The 19,923-nt window shown below is 33.0% G+C and overlaps 2 protein-coding genes across 2 annotated transcripts; one reads left to right on the top strand and one right to left on the bottom strand.

Moving 5' to 3' along the window:
* Positions 1–2,789: 2,789 nt before the first annotated feature.
* LOC139839575 (tobamovirus multiplication protein 3-like) lies at positions 2,790–5,833 on the top strand. Its single transcript, XM_071829670.1, has 10 exons — positions 2,790–3,156; positions 3,942–4,032; positions 4,145–4,197; positions 4,302–4,394; positions 4,480–4,551; positions 4,721–4,793; positions 4,879–4,988; positions 5,086–5,139; positions 5,275–5,352; positions 5,476–5,833. Exons 1-10 carry the CDS (start codon positions 2,992–2,994, stop codon positions 5,566–5,568), a joined length of 882 nt encoding a protein of 293 aa, XP_071685771.1. The 5' UTR covers positions 2,790–2,991; the 3' UTR covers positions 5,569–5,833.
* A 3,484-nt stretch (positions 5,834–9,317) lies between these two features.
* Positions 9,318–10,480, bottom strand: LOC139840578 (uncharacterized mitochondrial protein AtMg00810-like). Its single transcript, XM_071830838.1, has 3 exons — positions 10,134–10,480; positions 9,530–10,053; positions 9,318–9,373 (listed from the first exon to the last, which is right to left on the bottom strand). The coding sequence occupies exons 1-3, from the start codon at positions 10,478–10,480 to the stop codon at positions 9,318–9,320; spliced, it is 927 nt and encodes a 308-aa protein (XP_071686939.1).
* Positions 10,481–19,923: the final 9,443 nt, after the last annotated feature.

The following is a 19,923-nucleotide window of genomic DNA, read 5'->3' as shown; positions in this document are numbered from 1 at the left end:
TATACTAATAATATATTGAAATAATACGGAGTAAATATATATATGTAAATCGATTGAGAGAGTTTAGAGAAAAATATTTTCAAGTTTCTATGAAATAATGAAACCTATTGAATTCTATTTATAATAGATTTTCGAATTATTAAAGTGAATTATTAAAGTATGAATTATTAAAGTGAATTATTAAAGTATGAATTATTAAAGTATGAATTATTAAAGTTAAAGTAAAGTAAAAATAAAGTAAAGGTAAAGTTTAAGTATAGTAAAAGTATAAAACTATGTACGTATAATACGCGTATAAATATATATAATATTAATTTAAATCGTTATATATATTTAATAAAATAAAATATAAATATCGTTATCTTTATCATACTAGTTAAGTAATGAGTTGTCAAAAGTGGTTCTAGATATTTATAAAAGTTATATACGTTTTAATAATAAAGTTCATTTTAAACTGAAAACGTTTTTGTACGTTTGAAACTAAATAGATCAATCGAGTCTTTATGAGATTCAATCTTCCACTATCCTTTGTCTAGTTTTCGATAATTGACAATTTGTTCTTCTTTATAAATCACTTTACCATTTTCCGAATATTGTTAAAATGGAAAGATTTCTCAAATCAACGTGGGCCTTTCAACAAAGACTTGTAATCATAATTCAATATATCTGATAATTCAATCATTTGATCTTATCTTCTAATTCCATTGATAAACATTTTGAAACAGATACAATCATATAAAGTATTTAATCTAATATTTTGTTTACATTTCAAGTTATAATATATATACACATATACATATATAATCATATTCGTTTAATGGTTCGTGAATCGTTGGAACTTGATCGAGGTTGAATGAATGTATGAACATAGTTTAAAATTCTTGAAATTTAACTTAACAAACATTGCTTATCGTGTCGGAAACATATAAAGATTAAAGTTTAAATTTGGTTGGAAATTTCCGGGTTGTCACAATTGAGGGGTTAAAATTTAACACTGCCATTTCACAGGCAGATGCACTTTTTGAGTCAAAAAGTACAAATCTGCCTGTGATGTCACAGGTAGGGTTGGAAACAGTCTAAGTAAAAGGTGGTTAGGTGGACGCCTGTATTTCTTGGGTTTGGTTACTTCCAGACATGAGACGACTTTCAACTCAGTCCATATTTCCAACACATCCAAGGCCCAACACATATTCACCATTATTTTTTTTTAGAAAGGCAATACATATTTACATATTAACTAATAGAAAAAAGTTATGAATAGTTTCAGGGTCATTTTCGCTTTTTCACTTTTTTTTTTAATTTTAACTAAATTTCATTTTATCAACAAAGGCCCCCACACTTTTTTTGAAAAATTCAAATAGACCCCCCAAACAGGGGGTAAAGTGTCAAATAACTATTTTCATAAAAAATCTTAAATAAACTCTACCCAAATATTCAACGGGTCATATCTTTTCGCTCGCAACGAGTTAAATTTTTCCGACACCATCGTTAAACTCCAAATAATTTTAGGAACACAATGTCATTAGCTATACGCAAAACGGACGCTTTTTAAAAAACGCTAAATATTTGGGGTACTTTTCATACACGTTGATTTTGCGTTAAATTTTTAAAAGTCGACAATTCCATAGCGAAACGCGGAGATGCACATATATTGTTAATTTAAAATAACATTTAAATCTCTCATGGGTTATACCTTTTAGTTCGACTCGAGTTGCGCTTCAACGACATCATCGTTAGCCACAAAATAATTTTACTAAACGCAATAAAATACATTAAAAATCGAACCCCCGACGCGAAGCGAGGGTTCAATAACTAGTTAACCATTATTTGCATAAAGCCACAAATTAACAAATATACCATCCATTATGCAATTTCGTTTGGATAAAAACATGCGCTTCATTGCAAGGTGGTTAAGTTCGTTACATGGTGGTTGGGTCCGTATATCGAACGTAAAAAAAAAGGTAAAATGAAACTAAAGATCTTCAAATAAAAAAGGAAAGGAAAAAATGTTAAATTTAAAATATTGCAAAAAATAACACTTATCAATATCAATAATAATAATAAAAATAAAATAAAAAAATGTATGATTAATAAAATAACGGTGTCAGTTTCAGTTAATAACATACTAAATGTCATGGAGGTTTTGGTCGTTTCAGTTATAACGCGATGTCGTTTTGAGTTTGCGTTCACACTACAAAGAGCCCCTCAACTTTCGCACAATTTACACATCACCCCTCAACTTTACACTTTCTCAGGAGTAAAAAAATGTAAATATATAATTTTATTAAAATAAAAAAAACTTACTCCACCCAAATTTATAACGGACCCCATCTTCTCACTCGGTGCGAGTTAAATTTTTTCAAGGCCACCGTTCAACTCGAAAAAATCTCACGAACCCAACGGGACTAACTATATGCAAAACGTACATCGTTAAAAAAACACTAAATAACGGGCCCTATATTCACGCTCAGTGCGAGTTAAATTTTTCCGAGACCACCTTTCAACTCGAATAAATTTTACGAACACAACGTGACTAACTATACGCGAAACGGATATCGTTAAAAAAATTAAATATTTCGGGCTAAATTACATACATATACATACACGTCCAACAAACAACCCAACCTATTAGATATATTAGGTATCAAACAAGGTATATCCAAATTTGACCGCGCGCCGAATACAACCGCAGCAACTGTCGGTAAAAATTTTTCTAGTTAACAACTAATCGGGAAGCAAATCAAATATTCTCCCCCCTCCTCTCATAATTTACATCTCCGTTTCTTCACGTTTGCCGGCTTCCATAAAAACCAAATCATCTTCTTTCTTTTTCAACACAACAAAAACCAATTAATTACATATAAACTAAAACCCATATCATTCTTTCTTTGATTTCAAGGTATAACTTGAAGAAAAAAGAATCGTAATTGGTTTCTTTGTTTTTCTGTTCAAGAAAGATTTCGCCGGCCGGTGAAACATCAGTCGACGGCAATGGGTAGGGTTTTACTTGGATCGTATAAAGATGTAACGGTGTCGTATGTTTTTAAAAACCTTTATGGGTGGTGGGATGAATTCAATAATAATTCCCAAATTTCTCAAGATTTGATCTTTCATGTTCTTGCCGCTTTTTATGGAATTGTCGCCCTTGTTGCTCTGGTCAGTTACATAATTACTGTTGAAACTATTTACAGTATAATCTTTTTTTTTGTTTTATAATCTCTATGCAACTTTGATTGAATTATTACTCAAATTCTTTTGTTTTAGGGGTATCTGTTTGAAAAAAAAGTGATATTTATGGCAGGGGAGGACCTAGGATGTCATCATTTTAATAAAACATAAACAATAATAGTGAAAATCAACATTTGAACAGCACCTGTTTATGATACTTAGTTTATGCTATAATTATTTTTGTAATTTGTGATAGCACTTGTTTATGGCTATTTAAAATATTTATGCTAGCACTTGTTTATTGCTATTTTAAGTTTTTTATGGTACTTAGTTTATGCTATAATAATGTTGTAATAGCACTTGTTTATGGTTATTTTAAATATTTTGAAAGCATAAAGAAAATAAGAGATCAACATTTTGAAATGTGATAAGAAAAGTACTACTGTAGTACTTTGACTTTGAATGTCAAGGTCAAACAACTAACTGGTTTCCGATGTTGATAATGATAATTAGAATAATGCCAGTTTATGTAAAGCGCATTATAGAAAGAATAATGTAAAGCAATGTCGTTTAAGATTGATGGTATATTATCCAGTTGTATCTTATTGAGTCTATGAAGATGCATGTTCATGGCGAATGCTTCTTGTTTAACGTGGCGTGTCAAGAAAAGAAATACAGTTTAGGCATATGTTGCTTAACGAAATGTGATATGTTTATATTGTTAGTTGTAAACTTGTAAATATTAATCTTGTGTAGTTTTAATATTATTGCAGGTGCAATTGATTAGAATACAAGTAAGAGTACCCGAGTATGGTTGGACCACCCAGAAAGTATTCCATTTCCTCAATGTCTTGGTTAACGGAGGTCTGTATATTTTTTTAATATATTCTATTTGAATATTTGAATAGTATGTTAATTGAAATTTTAGGCTATATATGTCAAATTGTTTCTAATGTTATATATTTTGTTAATACAGTTAGATGTTTAATCTTTGTATTTCATCACGACGTCGAACAGTTTAAGCCAGAGGTTTGGAACACTCTTTACGTCATCATTTTATATATGTGCTCTATTGTTTGTTATATCAGATAGCAGAATTTGCCCCTATACATTCTTATATTGTATATCGACAGATTGTGCAACATATATTGCTCGATGTTCCAAGTCTTGCCTTTTTCACTACCTACGCTCTTTTAGTTTTGTTCTGGGCAGAAATTTACTATCAGGTTCTTTTTCTCGTCTGGGTTTTATTCATATCCGTAACTTTCGGTATAATTTAATTCACTATATGATGTTCTATACTTCTGACAGGCAAGGAACGTTTCAACTGATGGTCTCCGGCCAACGTTCTTGGCAATTAATGGAATCATTTATGCAGTTCAGGTGAAAGTTCTTATCTGTTTCTCAAAATTTTAAAAGGTGGTTGCTTTTATGAACATTCATTCAAGAACCATTTTAACCTTTCCATCACCGAAAATGTAAAAAAGGTAATATCTTTATTATATCTATATGAAGAATGAAGTGGTTAAACTATTTAATAAATTGTTAACAGATAGTCTTATGGTTGGTTATTTGGTGGAAACCTATCGCTCCATTAGTGATCCTCGCCAAGATGTTTCTTGCAGGTCTTTTAATCTATATCTATATAACCATATAATTTTTTAAATTTCAATTATTACAGATGACTCACATTTTATATATATGTTCCAGGTGTGTCACTGTTTGCAGCTTTGGGTTTTCTAGTTTACGGAGGAAGGCTGTTTCTAATGTTGCAACGTTTCCCAGTGGAATCAAAAGGCCGGCGAAAAAAGTTACAAGAGGTACTCATTAAATCAATTTAATCGATTTGTTACTTTACTATTTTACCGATTTATTATATACTACTTATATAATATGTTACTTATATTGTTCATGCAGGTTGGTTACGTGACAACAATCTGTTTCGTGTGTTTTCTCATAAGATGTATCATGGTGAGGTTCCATGACACGATATAGATTATTAGCAATGTTTATTTTCAGAACACGTTTTTGGAGTTTATATTTAAAATTTGTAGGTGTTCAACGAGTTAGTTCTAATTTGTTTCACTTGTCTTATACGAATGTTAGATGTGCTTTAATGCATTTGATGAAGCTGCTAACCTGGATTTAATGGACCATCCTGTTTTGAATTTCATATACTACCTGGTAATAATGAATATAACTTTTCTTGTTTAGTTCTAATTCATTTAATCCTTTACAAATCCCGCTTATTTCTAATATATAGGGATCTTATACGTATTTGTTTTTTTTTTCTTAATTATTTGACAGTTGGTGGAGATACTGCCGTCGTCTCTAGTTCTCATTATATTGAGAAAATTGCCACCTAAGCGAGTCATCACAACATATCACCCTATTCACTGAAAACAAGATCAATGATGATAGGCGATAAGGAATCAATCCTATGAGAACGGTACAGATGAAGAACCTTTGTTTTCTATGCGATGTCTAATGCAGTCTTGTCGGAAATTTAGTGACAGCAAGTAGAAACCAGTCAATCGGTGTTTTCGAAGAACTTTGGGAAATCTGGTTTGTGAAATATGTTTGTTTTTGTATTGTAATTGTTGGTGTAATTTGATGGTGGTTCATAGAAAAGTAAGTGGTGTTCAAAGGTTTGATGTTTATGAAGACCAAGTTCTTGACAAAATGTCCGATCACAGATTTATCCTGTTGGGTCCCTAATGATAATATTTAGCATCTTTAAAATCACAATATATATGCAGTTTACCTGTTTCATGTATAAAACTATAATGACCTTGACATGAATCAAGGTCCGACCCATTTTCTAAAACAGGCTCTTGAACACCAAAGATGTACCATATATCAGCTACTTTGTACGGTACTGTATGCATCTTCTTGTTGATTAGTGTAAACCGTACACCCATTCTTGGTAATTTGTCACTAGACAATCATTCCCGAACCCCAACGTTTACATCAGGTTTACAACTAATCTCCACCCTTAATCCCAACTAATGTTCACCCGAAAGCGAACATTCAAGTCTTATCTTTTGATCGTTAAAGGTTTACATAGAAGTTAGCATGTGTGTTTAATTATTTGTTTGCTACTCCGTAGTTTTTCTTCTAGAGATTAGCATTGCTTTAGTTATAAACTTGTAATCTGTCACACTTGCAATTCATTAGAAAGTGAGTGTGAATGAAAAGAATGTATAGTGGCTGCTTTTTAATTAATTTTTTTTTGTTCATGATATTTTGTGATGATTTTTGACTATATATTGGTCTGCTTGTGATGGTACAAATGGAACTTTTATAGTAGTATGAAATAATAAAAACAAATGTGTTGTTCAACCCAAAAAATTGTGTTTGAAACTTGAACCGGTATATCTAATATTTTAAATTGTAAATATAAAATTTTGGTTTGCAAAGAAAATCTCCCTAACAATGATCACATTGAGTCCCCACTAGCGAGTAAAACTCCTGAACGACGAAATACGTAATCGGATGAATTGCGTACATTGACGCCCATTCCGGTCAAGAGCCCATTTTTAAGTTAATTCTGAGCGTTACCAAAATTCGAACCTGGATCTCCTGCTTTACATGAAACTCGATACAATAATAATCCATCTTGGCAAGTGTTTATGAGAGTTCGTAAACGTTTCATAAATACATTATTCATGGATTTCACCATATATAAGTTAAACTAGTGAAATGACCCGTGGAACCACGGGTTTGTTTAAACGAAACAGTTTAATGATATATTTTAGGTATTAAGTGAACGTAAATGCTAAAGTTATTTAGTTTAATGACCCGTGGAATCACATAGTCCGACTAAAAAACTCGTCAGCTGAACATTTCATCAGACACCTAAAATGCATATTAAACAATCCTCATCCAATCATAAGATATAATATTGGTTGTCATTTTATTTTAAAAGTGTAAATTAAAAATATAAATATAAAATTGGTTTCCTTCTACCTACTTTATACCTTCTCGTACTCAATTCAAAATAATTAATTACAATAATTTAAAATTATTTAATTTTAATAATTAAAATAATTATTAATAAGATTTAATAATAATAATTAATTAATAAGATTTAATTTTAATTTAAAATTATTTAGATTAATGACATCATCCACCATGCTTAGATTTTTTTCTTTTTCTTTTTGATTTTTTCTTAACAAAGGAATTAACCTAATAATGACATCATCATTTTAGTAATATAATAGAAACTATAGATAAATAGATAATGGAAGTATAAAATTAATGCAACAAAAAAATAAAAAATATATATTAAATTGAATGAAACAATAGTGATTTGGCAATTCACAATCTTTTTACAACTTTTTTATTTTATTAAACCAATCAAATAGAAGCAAATGTACCTCTTATCTCTATAATTGACATTTATACCCTTATTGCATACCTCTTTTACCAAAACTCATACCGTATGACTCCACCGCTTTGTCAACTTATAAGACCAATCCCAGCGGTACGTGATGGAAGCCGCCATCTTCAACTCCCTCTGAGGGCGCCGATGGCATTCCAGCCGCCTTCGACCGCCCTCAAACGCCCTCATCATCTTCGTGCTTTCTTTTTTCTTCCCTGAGCATAATTGAGGACGGGAGTGGTGTAATATTCTATCTTTTCCTTACCAATGAAAGTATAAAATTGGGTTGTTAGGTAAATGAAAGTTGTGATTACTTAGTTTAATATTTCATTAAATTGGTAGAAAAATGAGAGTTGAAGTGGTAGTTGTGAGGTTGAAGATGGAGTGGTAGTTTGATTTATTTATTTATTTATTTACTAGTTTATAACCCGCGATTTCGCGGGGTTATAAAAAGAAGTTTTTGTAATAAGTGTAATGATATAGTGAAGTATGTCAAGTCATTAATCACAAAATTCGTTTTGTAACTGATTTTGTAAGTATGTCTAGTCAACACTCAACAATAAAGAAACCTCAATTACCATGGTGCGACTCAGTTAATTTTTAAGGTGATGGGTTTTGATGCAAGAACTCCCACAACTATATGTCACTTACAATTTGTACGTGAATAATTTGGTTAAATCCTTAGCATCAATACTTGAGTTATAGTTCCATATCACATATCTCTACCAAACTTTACTTTTTATTTACATCTTAGGCCACTTGCTATGGTACAACTCTTTCACTATCATTTTCCCCGTCATATCAGCGTCACATCAGCACAAACTCTTTAACATTCCTTTCACATTCTTTTCACTAAATACTCACTATCATACTATTAAAAGAAACAAGTGTTGACCAATCTTGACTTTGTCCATTCTTGTTTCTAACTTATAACGTTTGCTGTATAGATAAGTCAATGATTTGGATCAAAGGAGAGAATAACAGGATAGAAGTTAAGGAATGAAGATTGAAGATATGAAGAGCCAAAACCTTTGTGGATTATGTGGATTGCTATTGAGTTAACATACCTAGTATGGGGGCTTGATAGTACATTCACAAAGATGGGACATAGTTGGTTTTGGTTTATATAACTTGGAGGACTATTTATGCCAATATATTAAACTTAGTCAACTGGTCAAGAGTGGCAGTTATTTTGGTGATAAGTACATCGAGTCCTCATCCAAGTTCATTCATTCGATTATTCATTCAAGCATTCATAACATTCTCTCAAGATCATTGTAATCCTTAGTTAGGGTTTGATCATCAAATTCATCTAGTTGATGAATTGTTGCTAGTTGTAATCTGTATAAAGTGTTTTGTTAACACTTCTTGTATTCTGGTTGAATAAGATTTGAATTTGATGAAGTGTTAACAAAACACTTTATACAGATTACAACTAGCAACAATTCATCAACTAGATGAATTTGATGATCAAACCCTAACTAAGGATTACAATGATCTTGAGAGAATATTATGAATGCTTGAATGAATAATCGAATGAATGAACTTGGATGAGGACTCGGTGTATTTATCACTAAAATAACTGCCACTCTTGACCAGTTGACTAAGTTTAATATATTAGCATAAATAGTCCTCCAAGTTATATAAACCAAAACCAACTATGTCCCATCTTTGTGAATGTACTATCAAGCCCCATACTAGGTATGTTAACTCAATAGCAATCCACATGATCCACAAAGGTTTTGGCTCTTCATATCTTCAATCTTCATTCCTTAACTTCTATCCAGCTATTCTCTCCTTTGATCCAAATCATTGACTTATCTACACATCAAACATTATAAGTTAGAAACAAGAATGGACAAAGTCAAGATTGGTCAACACTTGTTTCTTTTAATACACCCCCACAATCTTGACTTGTAAAGACATTGATCATTTTAAGTTTTTCACACAACCTATTATGCTGATTTGTAATTAAACCTTTTGTGAACAAATCTGCAGGATTCACTTCAGAGTCAATTTTCAAAATTTTTATTAAACCACTATTAACCTTTTCTCTAACAATGTGCCAATCAATGTCAAAATGTTTTGTCCTTTCATGATGAACAGGATTTGCAGCAATTTGAATTACAGGTGAATTATCGCAACACAAAGTTATAGGTAACACACTCATCAGTTTCAAGTCATTTAACACCTTTAAAATCCAAATGATTTCACAAGTAATAGCTGCTAGTGCTCTGTATTCTGCTTCAGCAGAAGACATAGACACAGTAGGTTGTTTTTTACTTTTCCATGAAATTAAAGAGTTACCCATAAACACACAGTAACCAGTTATAGACTTTCTTCCTATCAAGTTCTTTGCCCAGTCAGAATCTGAATATGCAACAAGGTTTAGAGACATACCTTTTGAAATGTGAACACCTTTACCTGGACTACCTTTGAGGTACCTAAGTACTCTGAAGGCCAACTTTAAATGAGCAGTTATTGGTGCATGCATAAATTGGCTAAGAACATGAACAAAAAAACTTATATCTGGCCTAGTAACAGTTATATATATATGAGTTTTCCAACAAGTTTTTGGTACACAGTGATATTTGATAAAACTTTATCCTTTTCATTTCCATTATATGAAGAAACATTGACTTCAATTGAAGTATTTAAAGGTTTACAACCTAGCAGACCAAACTCATTTAGCAACTCAAGGAAATATTTTCTTTGACATAAACTCAAACCATGCTCAGTTTCAATAACTTCAATACCAAGAAAGTATTTAAGTTTCCCTAAGTCTTTAATCATAAATGTTTTGCTTAAAGAATGTTTAACATTATTGATTTCTTCAATGTTATTTCCCGTTATTACAATGTCATCAACATATACTAAAAGAACAATAAACACATTATTATATGTAACATTCCGTTTGTGACGCCCCATACAAAACCATCGTGTACGATCCGTCAACAACAAGATCTTTACACGGTCAAGTACTACATGTTGTTTGAAAACCAGTTTTGCATTCATAAAAGATAACGTTTACAAAAGATAACGTGACACAGAGGTCATTACAAAGCCATTATTCAAATAACATAAGTTGCGAATGCAAAATAAAAGTTTCATGATTGAGACATCTCTAAGTAATGCAGCGGAAATTTAACACAACAGGTCCTTAACAGCAAATCAATAACACCAAGACAGCAAGTCTAACAGCGGAAGCAACAAACCTCTAAGCACCTGAGAAAACATGCTTAAAAACGTCAACAATAATGTTGGTGAGCTATAGTTTAAGTTGTAACAGTAATGTAAGTTAGGCCACGAGATTTCAGTGTTTCAAACAGTATGAAAAGTATATGTTTAACCGTGGGCACATGGTAACTAGACTTAACGTAAATATAAATATCACCCCCTAAAAGTACACCTGGCGAGTGCGTATGTCCTCGAAGTATTAAATACCCGTTAAATGCTAGCGCGACAAGCCCGAGTAGGGATGTCAAATCTTATGGATCCATATCTAATATTCGCGTTCACCAGTTTAAAAACCAATGATTAAATGTTACCGTGCTACGGGGAATCTTTATGCCGTTATATAACCCACACATATGTAAAGTTTAAGTACTCGTGTCAAGTAAGTAAAACATAAAAAGCGCATGTATTCTCAGTCCCAAAAATAGTATAAGTAAAAAGGGAAGCTATAACTCACAGTGATAAAAGTGGTAAAGTCGGTAATGAAAGTATGCAAGTAGTAAGTTGGTCCGAAAGGTCGTCAACCTAAATCAAAGGTTACTAGGTTAGTATGTTGTCCTTATAAGTTCTAATAGTGCATAAAATAAGTTTAAGTGTCATCATCATCATCATTCATCATTGTAAAAGCTAAGTAAGTTTGACAAGAATAGAGATCAAAACAATAGGCTGACTTCGGTCAGCTGTTACGACCTCTACGTAAATCGAAAAGACGCGTAATCAGTGACTATGGCTCCGCATATGAGTCCCCTAGTTGCTGACCAATTTACAGAACCAAACTCGTCTTTGTTTGACCGTGGCGACGGTTTAAGTGCGAGTAGTTCAGAAATTTCAGCACAACGTTACGACGGCGTAGTGACTTTCGGAGGGCCGTAAATCCTAAACCGTAACTCGGATTAAGACAAGGACTAAACGGAAAATCATCTACTCGAACCAAACTAACTGAAAATTAACTTTCCAGTAGCCTAGGTTGTCTTATCAGATCCCGAAAATAGTAAGCAAGGTGCTCCGGTGGGGTTCTTAATGCTTGATGCTCATCACGGTTCTCATCCTTGATGCTTGTAGCTTCAAGTATACAACTCGTTGATGGGTTAGCATCACCTTGACCAAGATTCTACCATAAACACACAATATGTTAAGAAAAAGTAAGAACACAACTCATTTAAGAGTCTTAGATGGATGATGAACCAAGGTTACATCATATCTTAGTCTAAACACAAATACAAGTCCTATTTACAAACAAAGTTACAAACTTTACTTCAATCAAACAAGTATTAACAAAATCTGAATCAAATGAAGTGATGGAACCCTAAGCTAGAGAGCTTGGATCCCTTTCACACAAGTTATAAGGTCACAAAGCTAGAAAGCTTGAACCTTTAGTGTTCTTGAAGAACTTGAAGCATAAAGCTTAGATCTTTAAGTTATATGAAGACCATAAACATAAGTTTTGATCTTTATAACAAAATAATGAGATCATAAGTTAGAAAACTTAGATCTAACAAAAGATATGAAGATCCAAGCTAGAAAGCTTGCATCTTGATTGTTCTTGAAGATCTTGAAGCATAAAGCTTAGATCTTTAAGATACATGAAGATTACAAACAAAAGTTTGAATCTTTATAACAAAATAATAAGATTAAAGCTAAAAAGATGTAGATCTATAAAGTAGGTGAAGATTTAAAGCTAGAAAGCTTGAATCTTTCATGTTCTTGAAGGATTCATGCTTGAATCTACAAGATGTAATCAAGATCAAAAGCTAAAAAACTTGATCTTTTAAAGAATGATGATGATCACGAAAAGGAAAGGAGAAGAAGAAGAAGAAAAATCAAAAACTTACAAGTTTTAGAGTGAGAAAGACTAGAAAGGAAATAAGAGAGTAAGTGTGTGTGAAATACAAATGAGAGCAAGTGTTAAATGGATGGAATAAGGGTGGTATTTATAGGAAATGAGGGTGGGGGAGGCCATTAGGGCCGTAGGTTTTGGTAAGGGGAGGGGGGACAAGATTTACTTTTTGGTTAATGGTTGTCTAAAGTAGGTGCTTATGTTGGGATCCCATGCAACATTAAGGATAATACTTGACACAAATACTAGTATGTTCCCTCTAATAAATGGGCATTTGTCTTACTTATTATTGGGTCACTAGTAATTAATAAGTGGGCTAAATAAATGGGCTACTAGCTAGAGTAGGGTGGACTTAAGTCCAACAAGGTAGAAAGTCCAACAAGACTAACTAGTAAGCATAATTAAATTACTACGCGTAGTTAAGCATCTAAAAACCCAAGTAATTATTATTATAAAATAATAATTAATATTTCGTAGTCATAATATTCCGATTATGACAAAAGTTAAACGTGTGCGCGGTTCGCAGTTTGTTCGTAACGTCAAGTGACACTAACGGTCAATAAGGCTTCCGGTGATCAAGTTAAGTATCCTACGTACTCTAAGGCACGTTTTAACATATAAATGAAAGTAAACCACGTGTATTAAGATTTCATAGTATAAGATAGCACAGTACGCACAAACACGCAGTTTCGCAAAAACACAAGGCACAAAAGCAAGTCGAAAAAGTCGGGTCGTTACATTACCCACCTGTTAATGGAAATTTTATCCCGAAATTTGAGGAGTGACCAACAATGGTACCGTTTTTGAATAAGAATGAGCGTATCAAAGTTCCGAGGGACTTGTGAGCTCAGAAGTGAGCTATTTACCTTGAAAGGTACTTGGGCGTATAAAAGTAAGAATAGGTATATGCTATTAATTAAGTCTCTTGTCCTAAGAGATCAACAAATTGATTTCGTTTCTTGCTATCATGAATATGTCATCCGAATATATACCCACAAAAGGAAATATGATGTTTTTAGCCTTACATGCATCTTCAGTAAGCTGGATGCGTAAAATGCATCATGAATGTTACCAAACTCATCTAAAACATTGAACGCTTATGTCGCTATACAAAGCTGACTGATAGAATGGAAAACATGGTGATCATAATCATGCGATTTGATATCTGGATAGTGTTAGCCACGGATTTTACTAATCCCTTAATTTCGAAAGGAGACCATAGGTATAAAGAACCCGATATTTAAAAAACGTTTATTGAATCGAAATTTTAGCCGAAAGTGACAAATCAGACTTACTTGCAAAGCCAGCCATAATTATTTATAGTGTCTTCAGGGCGGTTTGAACGAACGATGAAAGATATCACTCAGTTTTCCATGATGCATGTGATCTAATCCTTGAATGGAATGAAAGCACAGTTCCATAATGTAACTTTATCCTTTCAGTTACATGTTGAAGTTAGGGTTAACATTAACTAGAACAACATATAGTTGCAATCAACGAAGGAAGAAATATGTAGAGTATCCACATCAGTGTCGTAAATGTTTTAAGCAGTCCCGTTTCAAGAGGATAACAAGATTCATAGATTCTCAAAGTATCTTATATTACATTTTCGAAAGAAAATTGCACGAAAGGTGTGATCCTTGAACGAGGGTGAACTCTTCGAGTGGTTGTCCTGAATTCATCCTTATACTTAAGGGAATGCGCGGATGAGAAGATAGGTGAACCCTAGGTCATAAAGAATGGTTTTTTCTCCAAGTGAAAAGGATCTCAAAGATGATTTCTTGTACCTCAATACACCGATTCATAGAGATGATGTTTACGAGGGTGTTGCGATTAGCCGTGAAATATTGAGAGTAGAAAACCTATCTAGTGCCTTTCCTAAAATGGGATGATCACTGAGTGGACCCCAGAAAACTGATTTATCGGCCCGCGTTTTTGCCAAGTCTAACCTTAAGAGGAAATTTCATGAGCACAAAGACTTCTTAACAAATTTTATAAAACTGCCACCCAAAGTGGCTCAAGAGTTTTTAACAAAGATCTTAATAGTAAGTTTCATCCCTAACGGAAGGCGTGAAAAAGTGTGGTCCATACATGGTGTAGTCTAATAGGAAAACCTTTAGTAAAATCGACCAAGGAAGTTTTGAGAACCTTTAAACATTTGATGTGACAACATAAACGGAACAAAGTTCTTAGTAAACTCAAAAGTATGTACAACGTGTACCATTTTGTACAAAACTATTTGACTTAAGTTAAACAACTCAATAAAGGAGCGATTTTTGACTAATTTGAAGGTATAACTTCGTGTGTACTAAAATAAGTAAGGGTAAATCTATTAATTATATATATATATATATATATATATATATATATATATATATATATATATATATATATATATATGATTTTATAAGTCGCATAAGTGATAGAAAAATTTTATTACTTTTATTTTTCCATAAATCTCGTGAGGACCGCACAAATAAGCAACGTGTAAAATCAACGTGTAAAAATTTTGATAAACATAGTTTTTTTTTCCGTATTTCAGAGGTTACGAGTTGAAAAAGGTCGAGTGAAAAATCTTTGAATCATCGGGTGACATGTTACTAGGTAATGAAAACTAATGAATTAAATGTAATTTTGATAATTATCAGGACACAAGTCTTTGGGTCAAAAAATGTTCACGTGCGAAGCCGTTGCTAAAAAGTGAGGTATGAAGGATAGAGAATGAGGATGAGAAGTTAATCGCTTCTTGACTTTGCAAAATGCCAAACAGGTTATGACTAATACTAGAGTCGGAATACTAATGGTGTTAATATCGCTAGATGAGAATCCCTTAGAATAAGTCAGGACTTAGAATTATGTAAGAAAGAGCATCGTTCCAACAGGTGTGGCAAATAGTATCCTTGGGGTGACGCAATAATTTTGAATAGTTTAAGTGTTAGTGGATGCTCGAAGGCTCTGCATGACGTGATAGTAAGTGCCTTCATCACATATACACACACACATGAATCTCTAGGTTTCAACGGTTGTAAAGTCTTCACGATGATTTGGATACGAATAAGCAACGAAAATTTTATCGAAATCGTTTTAGGTGATAATGTAAGAAAAGAAACGAAGTTCTTAGTAAACTAGGGTTATGTATAACATGTACCATTCAAAGTAAAATATCTTTTGAATGAAAGATTTGGTTTGTAAAAGTGAAAGTAAAATTTCATATGTCTTAGTCAAAAATAAGTAATTATTTACTTTATTTTATATAACATATACGATTTCAAAAATTTGCACGAATGGCAAATAAAATAAATTTATTTTTATAAGACTTTGAGAGGATCGTACCGTAAAATAGTGTGTGAAAAATTTTTGGCAAACAAAATTTTCATATTTCGGAGGTTACAAGTTGGAAAAGGATTGATGAGGATTGAGTAAAAGATTTTGAAAATTTCGGGTGATCTTTGAGGTAATAAAAACCATTGAGTTTAAAAGTAGTTGGTGACTATTGGTAGGGCATAAGTCTTTCGACCACAAATGCTTAAGTGTAAAGTTGTTGCTTATAAGTGAGTTACGAAAGGGAGAGTATGAGGATGGGGATTAACTACCCATTGATTTTGGAAATCTCGAACTGGTATGACTAATATCGACGTAAGAAGGGTGATGGTGTGATTATAATCGATTAAGAATTCTCTCGAAATAAGTTAGGATTCAGAGTCGCATAAGAATGAGCATCAAATAAGATTTCTGGCTAGTCCTTAAGATAGAATTTGAATTGTCGAAGTGATGGGATACATTTTCCTTTATGTATCGTTTTGCAGGTTTGTCCATTGTATCGGTTTCTTTCATGGCTAGAGAGTGAGCAGATTTGGTGAGGCGGTCAACGATGATCCAGATAGTGTCATAACTGTCTATTGTTTTTGGTAGCTTCGGGATGAAATCCTTCGTTATCCCTTCCATTTCCATTGTGGGATCTCGGGTTGTTGAAGTAACCCAGATGGCTTTTGGCTCACCATCCTCGCGAGGTATACGAATAATCTTCTTACTATAAATAACTTTCGCTTTCATCCTTGAAAGCCTGTCCATTCCAACTATCTCATCAAAGCTTCCTAACTCAATGAGTATTAGGTTAACCCTAAAGTTCATTTCAACTTTTACATCAAGCTTCCTAACTCAATGAGTATTAGGTTAACCCTAAAGTTCATTCCAACTTTTACATCAAGCTTCCTAACTCAATGAGTATTAGGTTAATCTTAAGGTCCATTCCAACCAAATCTTATTATACTGCCATGAAAATTTTATCAACCTTCTCAAATAACATCTGCTTGTACGCAGGTAACTAATCCTTTCCAACTACTACTATAAAACTTCCAAGTTTTGTTGGCATGATGTCATCTCCAAATGACCCACCTGTTAATTTTAAGGTACTACCTTACATCATTCCTCTATCTCTGCCAGCTTACCATTTGCTTGTCCTATATAATACTTAACTCTCTTGGTTGTTAATCGTTTATCAATCATAACACTAAGGTTCTTAGATATAAGGTTTCTATCCCTCTAGTATTAAACAATTCCGAGACGATAAATCGTTGTGAAGAAACGTACCCTAACTAAAATCAGGATCCATACGAGTCTCCATAGCTGAGATAACGATTTCTCTACCGCAAGTAAGTCCAAAGTTTTTCCTATTTGAGACTTTTTCCTTAAGTATCTAGGGTTTCTATATCTATAACAAATTTTTGAGTTATCAATTCTGCAATCAAGGCCCTTCTTATACAGTATCTGGGCTACACGGTTATTCTTTCCCTACCTCTAATAGACCATAATGCGTATACTCAAGTTGTTCCTACCAAAATTTTCTCTGAATCACTTCATATTCCTTATATAGTAACATTGAGACTTCTGCATGATTCACTTCAATATAATTACGCTGGCCTGGCATCATTATATTGTACTAAATCGTACGTTCATTCCAATATCACTCCATATGGTCAATGTAACGTGATCATTTCCAGGTCTACTCAATTTCATCCAACGGTGCTTTATCTATGCTATCTCAAAACAAAATCTACATAATTAATCTCACGATTTCTCGGTGTGGGTGCGTAGGTTCCGTAGGTCATGCACCAATGCCTAAATGTCCCGAAATTTCTTCAAACTGTTCTTGTTTAGGTGACGTCATTAGGTTCCTTTCTATAAATTCAATCTGGGTTTCACGTCGAGTTGTACGTGTAGCAAGTAGTAATACGATATGTCTTGAGGTGACTCTCAAGTCTTTGGGTATGGCTGAGCATCAGTAGAAGGCACTCTGACCTTGTGAAAGGAGATGCCTCCCTGACTTCTCCAATGCCTATGAGTGTTAGGGACCTAAGTCCAGAAGTGTCGTTAGATCGTCGAGTAGTGGTGGAGAATGGAAGAGATAAGTGACGGTCATGAAATTGTACGGGATATGTGTGACGATCCTTCCAAATCCCTTTGGACGAATACATCATTCATTGATTTCATAGTGAGATTTTGACCTCTATATGATACATTTTGTAAACATTGCATTCTTTTGAAAAGGTACACCATAAATGAATATATAAATCCAAGGTTTTCGACGTCTGATTATTTCTACGTATAGACAATCACCGTATATAATAGTTTACAATACTACATCCGTTGACAATGCAGTCTAAATAAGATACATGGTGATGATTTTGTGAATGCAAAGTTTTCTTGAATAAAGCATGTATGACTCCATGCACATAGCTTGTACAACGTATAAGCAAACAGCGGAAGACTTCTAGGAACCTGAGAATAAACACGTTAAAAGTGTCAACACAAAAGTTGGTGAGTTCATAGTTTTAATGTTGCGCATAATCTCTATATAAAGGTGGATCACAAGATTTCAGTTGTTTCATCCGAAACGTTTATCAAAATATTTTACAAAATTGAGCACCCTTGTAACTAAACTTAACGTATATATAATTCGTACCCTTTGTATAATCATCTTAATAATACACGCAAACCAACGTGTACGCTTCTCAAATAGCATACGTCCGTTAAAAGGCTAGTGCTCTAGCTCGGACGGGGATATCAAGCCCTATGGATCCATATACTACTACTCGCGCCCACCAGTTTTTATAACTGGCAGTTACTAGTTACCAAAGCCAAGGGATTTTTGGTTCAAACTCAGTGTAGAATTTAGTATGTACTTGTATCCATTGTGTTTAAAATAAAGTGCATGTATTCTCAGCCCAAAAATATAGATTGCAAAAGCAATTAAAAAGAGAGCAAATGAAACTCACCTTAGCAGCACATAAGGTCATTCACCGAAATGTGACCGAACTCGGAATGCAAAATAACCGTAGATCTCAACCTAGAGAACATATGTTGGTCAATATATGTCTAACAAGCTAGGTCGGGTCATAGTGTATCACAATCCTAATGCTCGAGACCGACATGCAGAAGTTTAACAAAAGTCATCTCAAAAGTCAACCTGATCCAATATGATCTTTAAATCTATACATGTTTATTAACATAGTATAAGTCTTGATAATTGAACGAATTTATAGTTTATCAAACTCAAAATATTATTTATTTCAGGGGCTATATTATATTTGAATTATCATGGCAATCGAACATGATTTTCATATAGTTTTCCAATACTTAGAAAATCAGATTATAGTGTTTATAAAGCTTTAAAACATGATAAGACAGTCAACTTTGACAATTGTTCAACAAGACGAGACGTGCCTTATATAGAAATTCATTTACTCGATTAGTAATATTTGAAAATCCAATTTATCAATCTTATAAACAAGTTTTTTAAATATCAATTACAGATTCAAAAGCAATTTCAATTAATGTTAATTATAATTCAGTTGACCATAACTTTTAATCCGTTCATCGAAAACATACAATTTCTAAATGAAAAGTTATTAATTTTTTGACAGCTGTTCAATGACATGCATATTATATACCTTTTATCAATAATATATGTATCAAATTCTTGATTCATCATAAACTATGTAACGACAAAATTAAAGCATACAAGCATGCATAAACATATATACTCGAGCACTAGACATGGATAAACTATTAATATATAAAAGATAAGATATAAATGCTTACGTATCAATATTGTGATTCAATATTGCAGAAAAGTACGTAGACACAACGGAGATGATAAATACTAGTTTGACTTGCGAACAATACTCACGAACATTACCCATAACCTCCATAGTTATAACCCATAGTTTCCCTAGCTCTATCCCGCTTGGAAGGCTTGTTTGAAAATAATTCGCTCATGACCTCGTCGTAGTATTTTATG

This window comes from Rutidosis leptorrhynchoides, chromosome 4 (genome assembly GCF_046630445.1).
Source record: "Rutidosis leptorrhynchoides isolate AG116_Rl617_1_P2 chromosome 4, CSIRO_AGI_Rlap_v1, whole genome shotgun sequence".
Classification (NCBI taxonomy): Eukaryota; Viridiplantae; Streptophyta; class Magnoliopsida; order Asterales; family Asteraceae; genus Rutidosis; species Rutidosis leptorrhynchoides.
The sequence above is the reverse complement of the archived record's forward strand: the minus strand, read 5'-3'. Positions and strand labels throughout refer to the sequence as shown.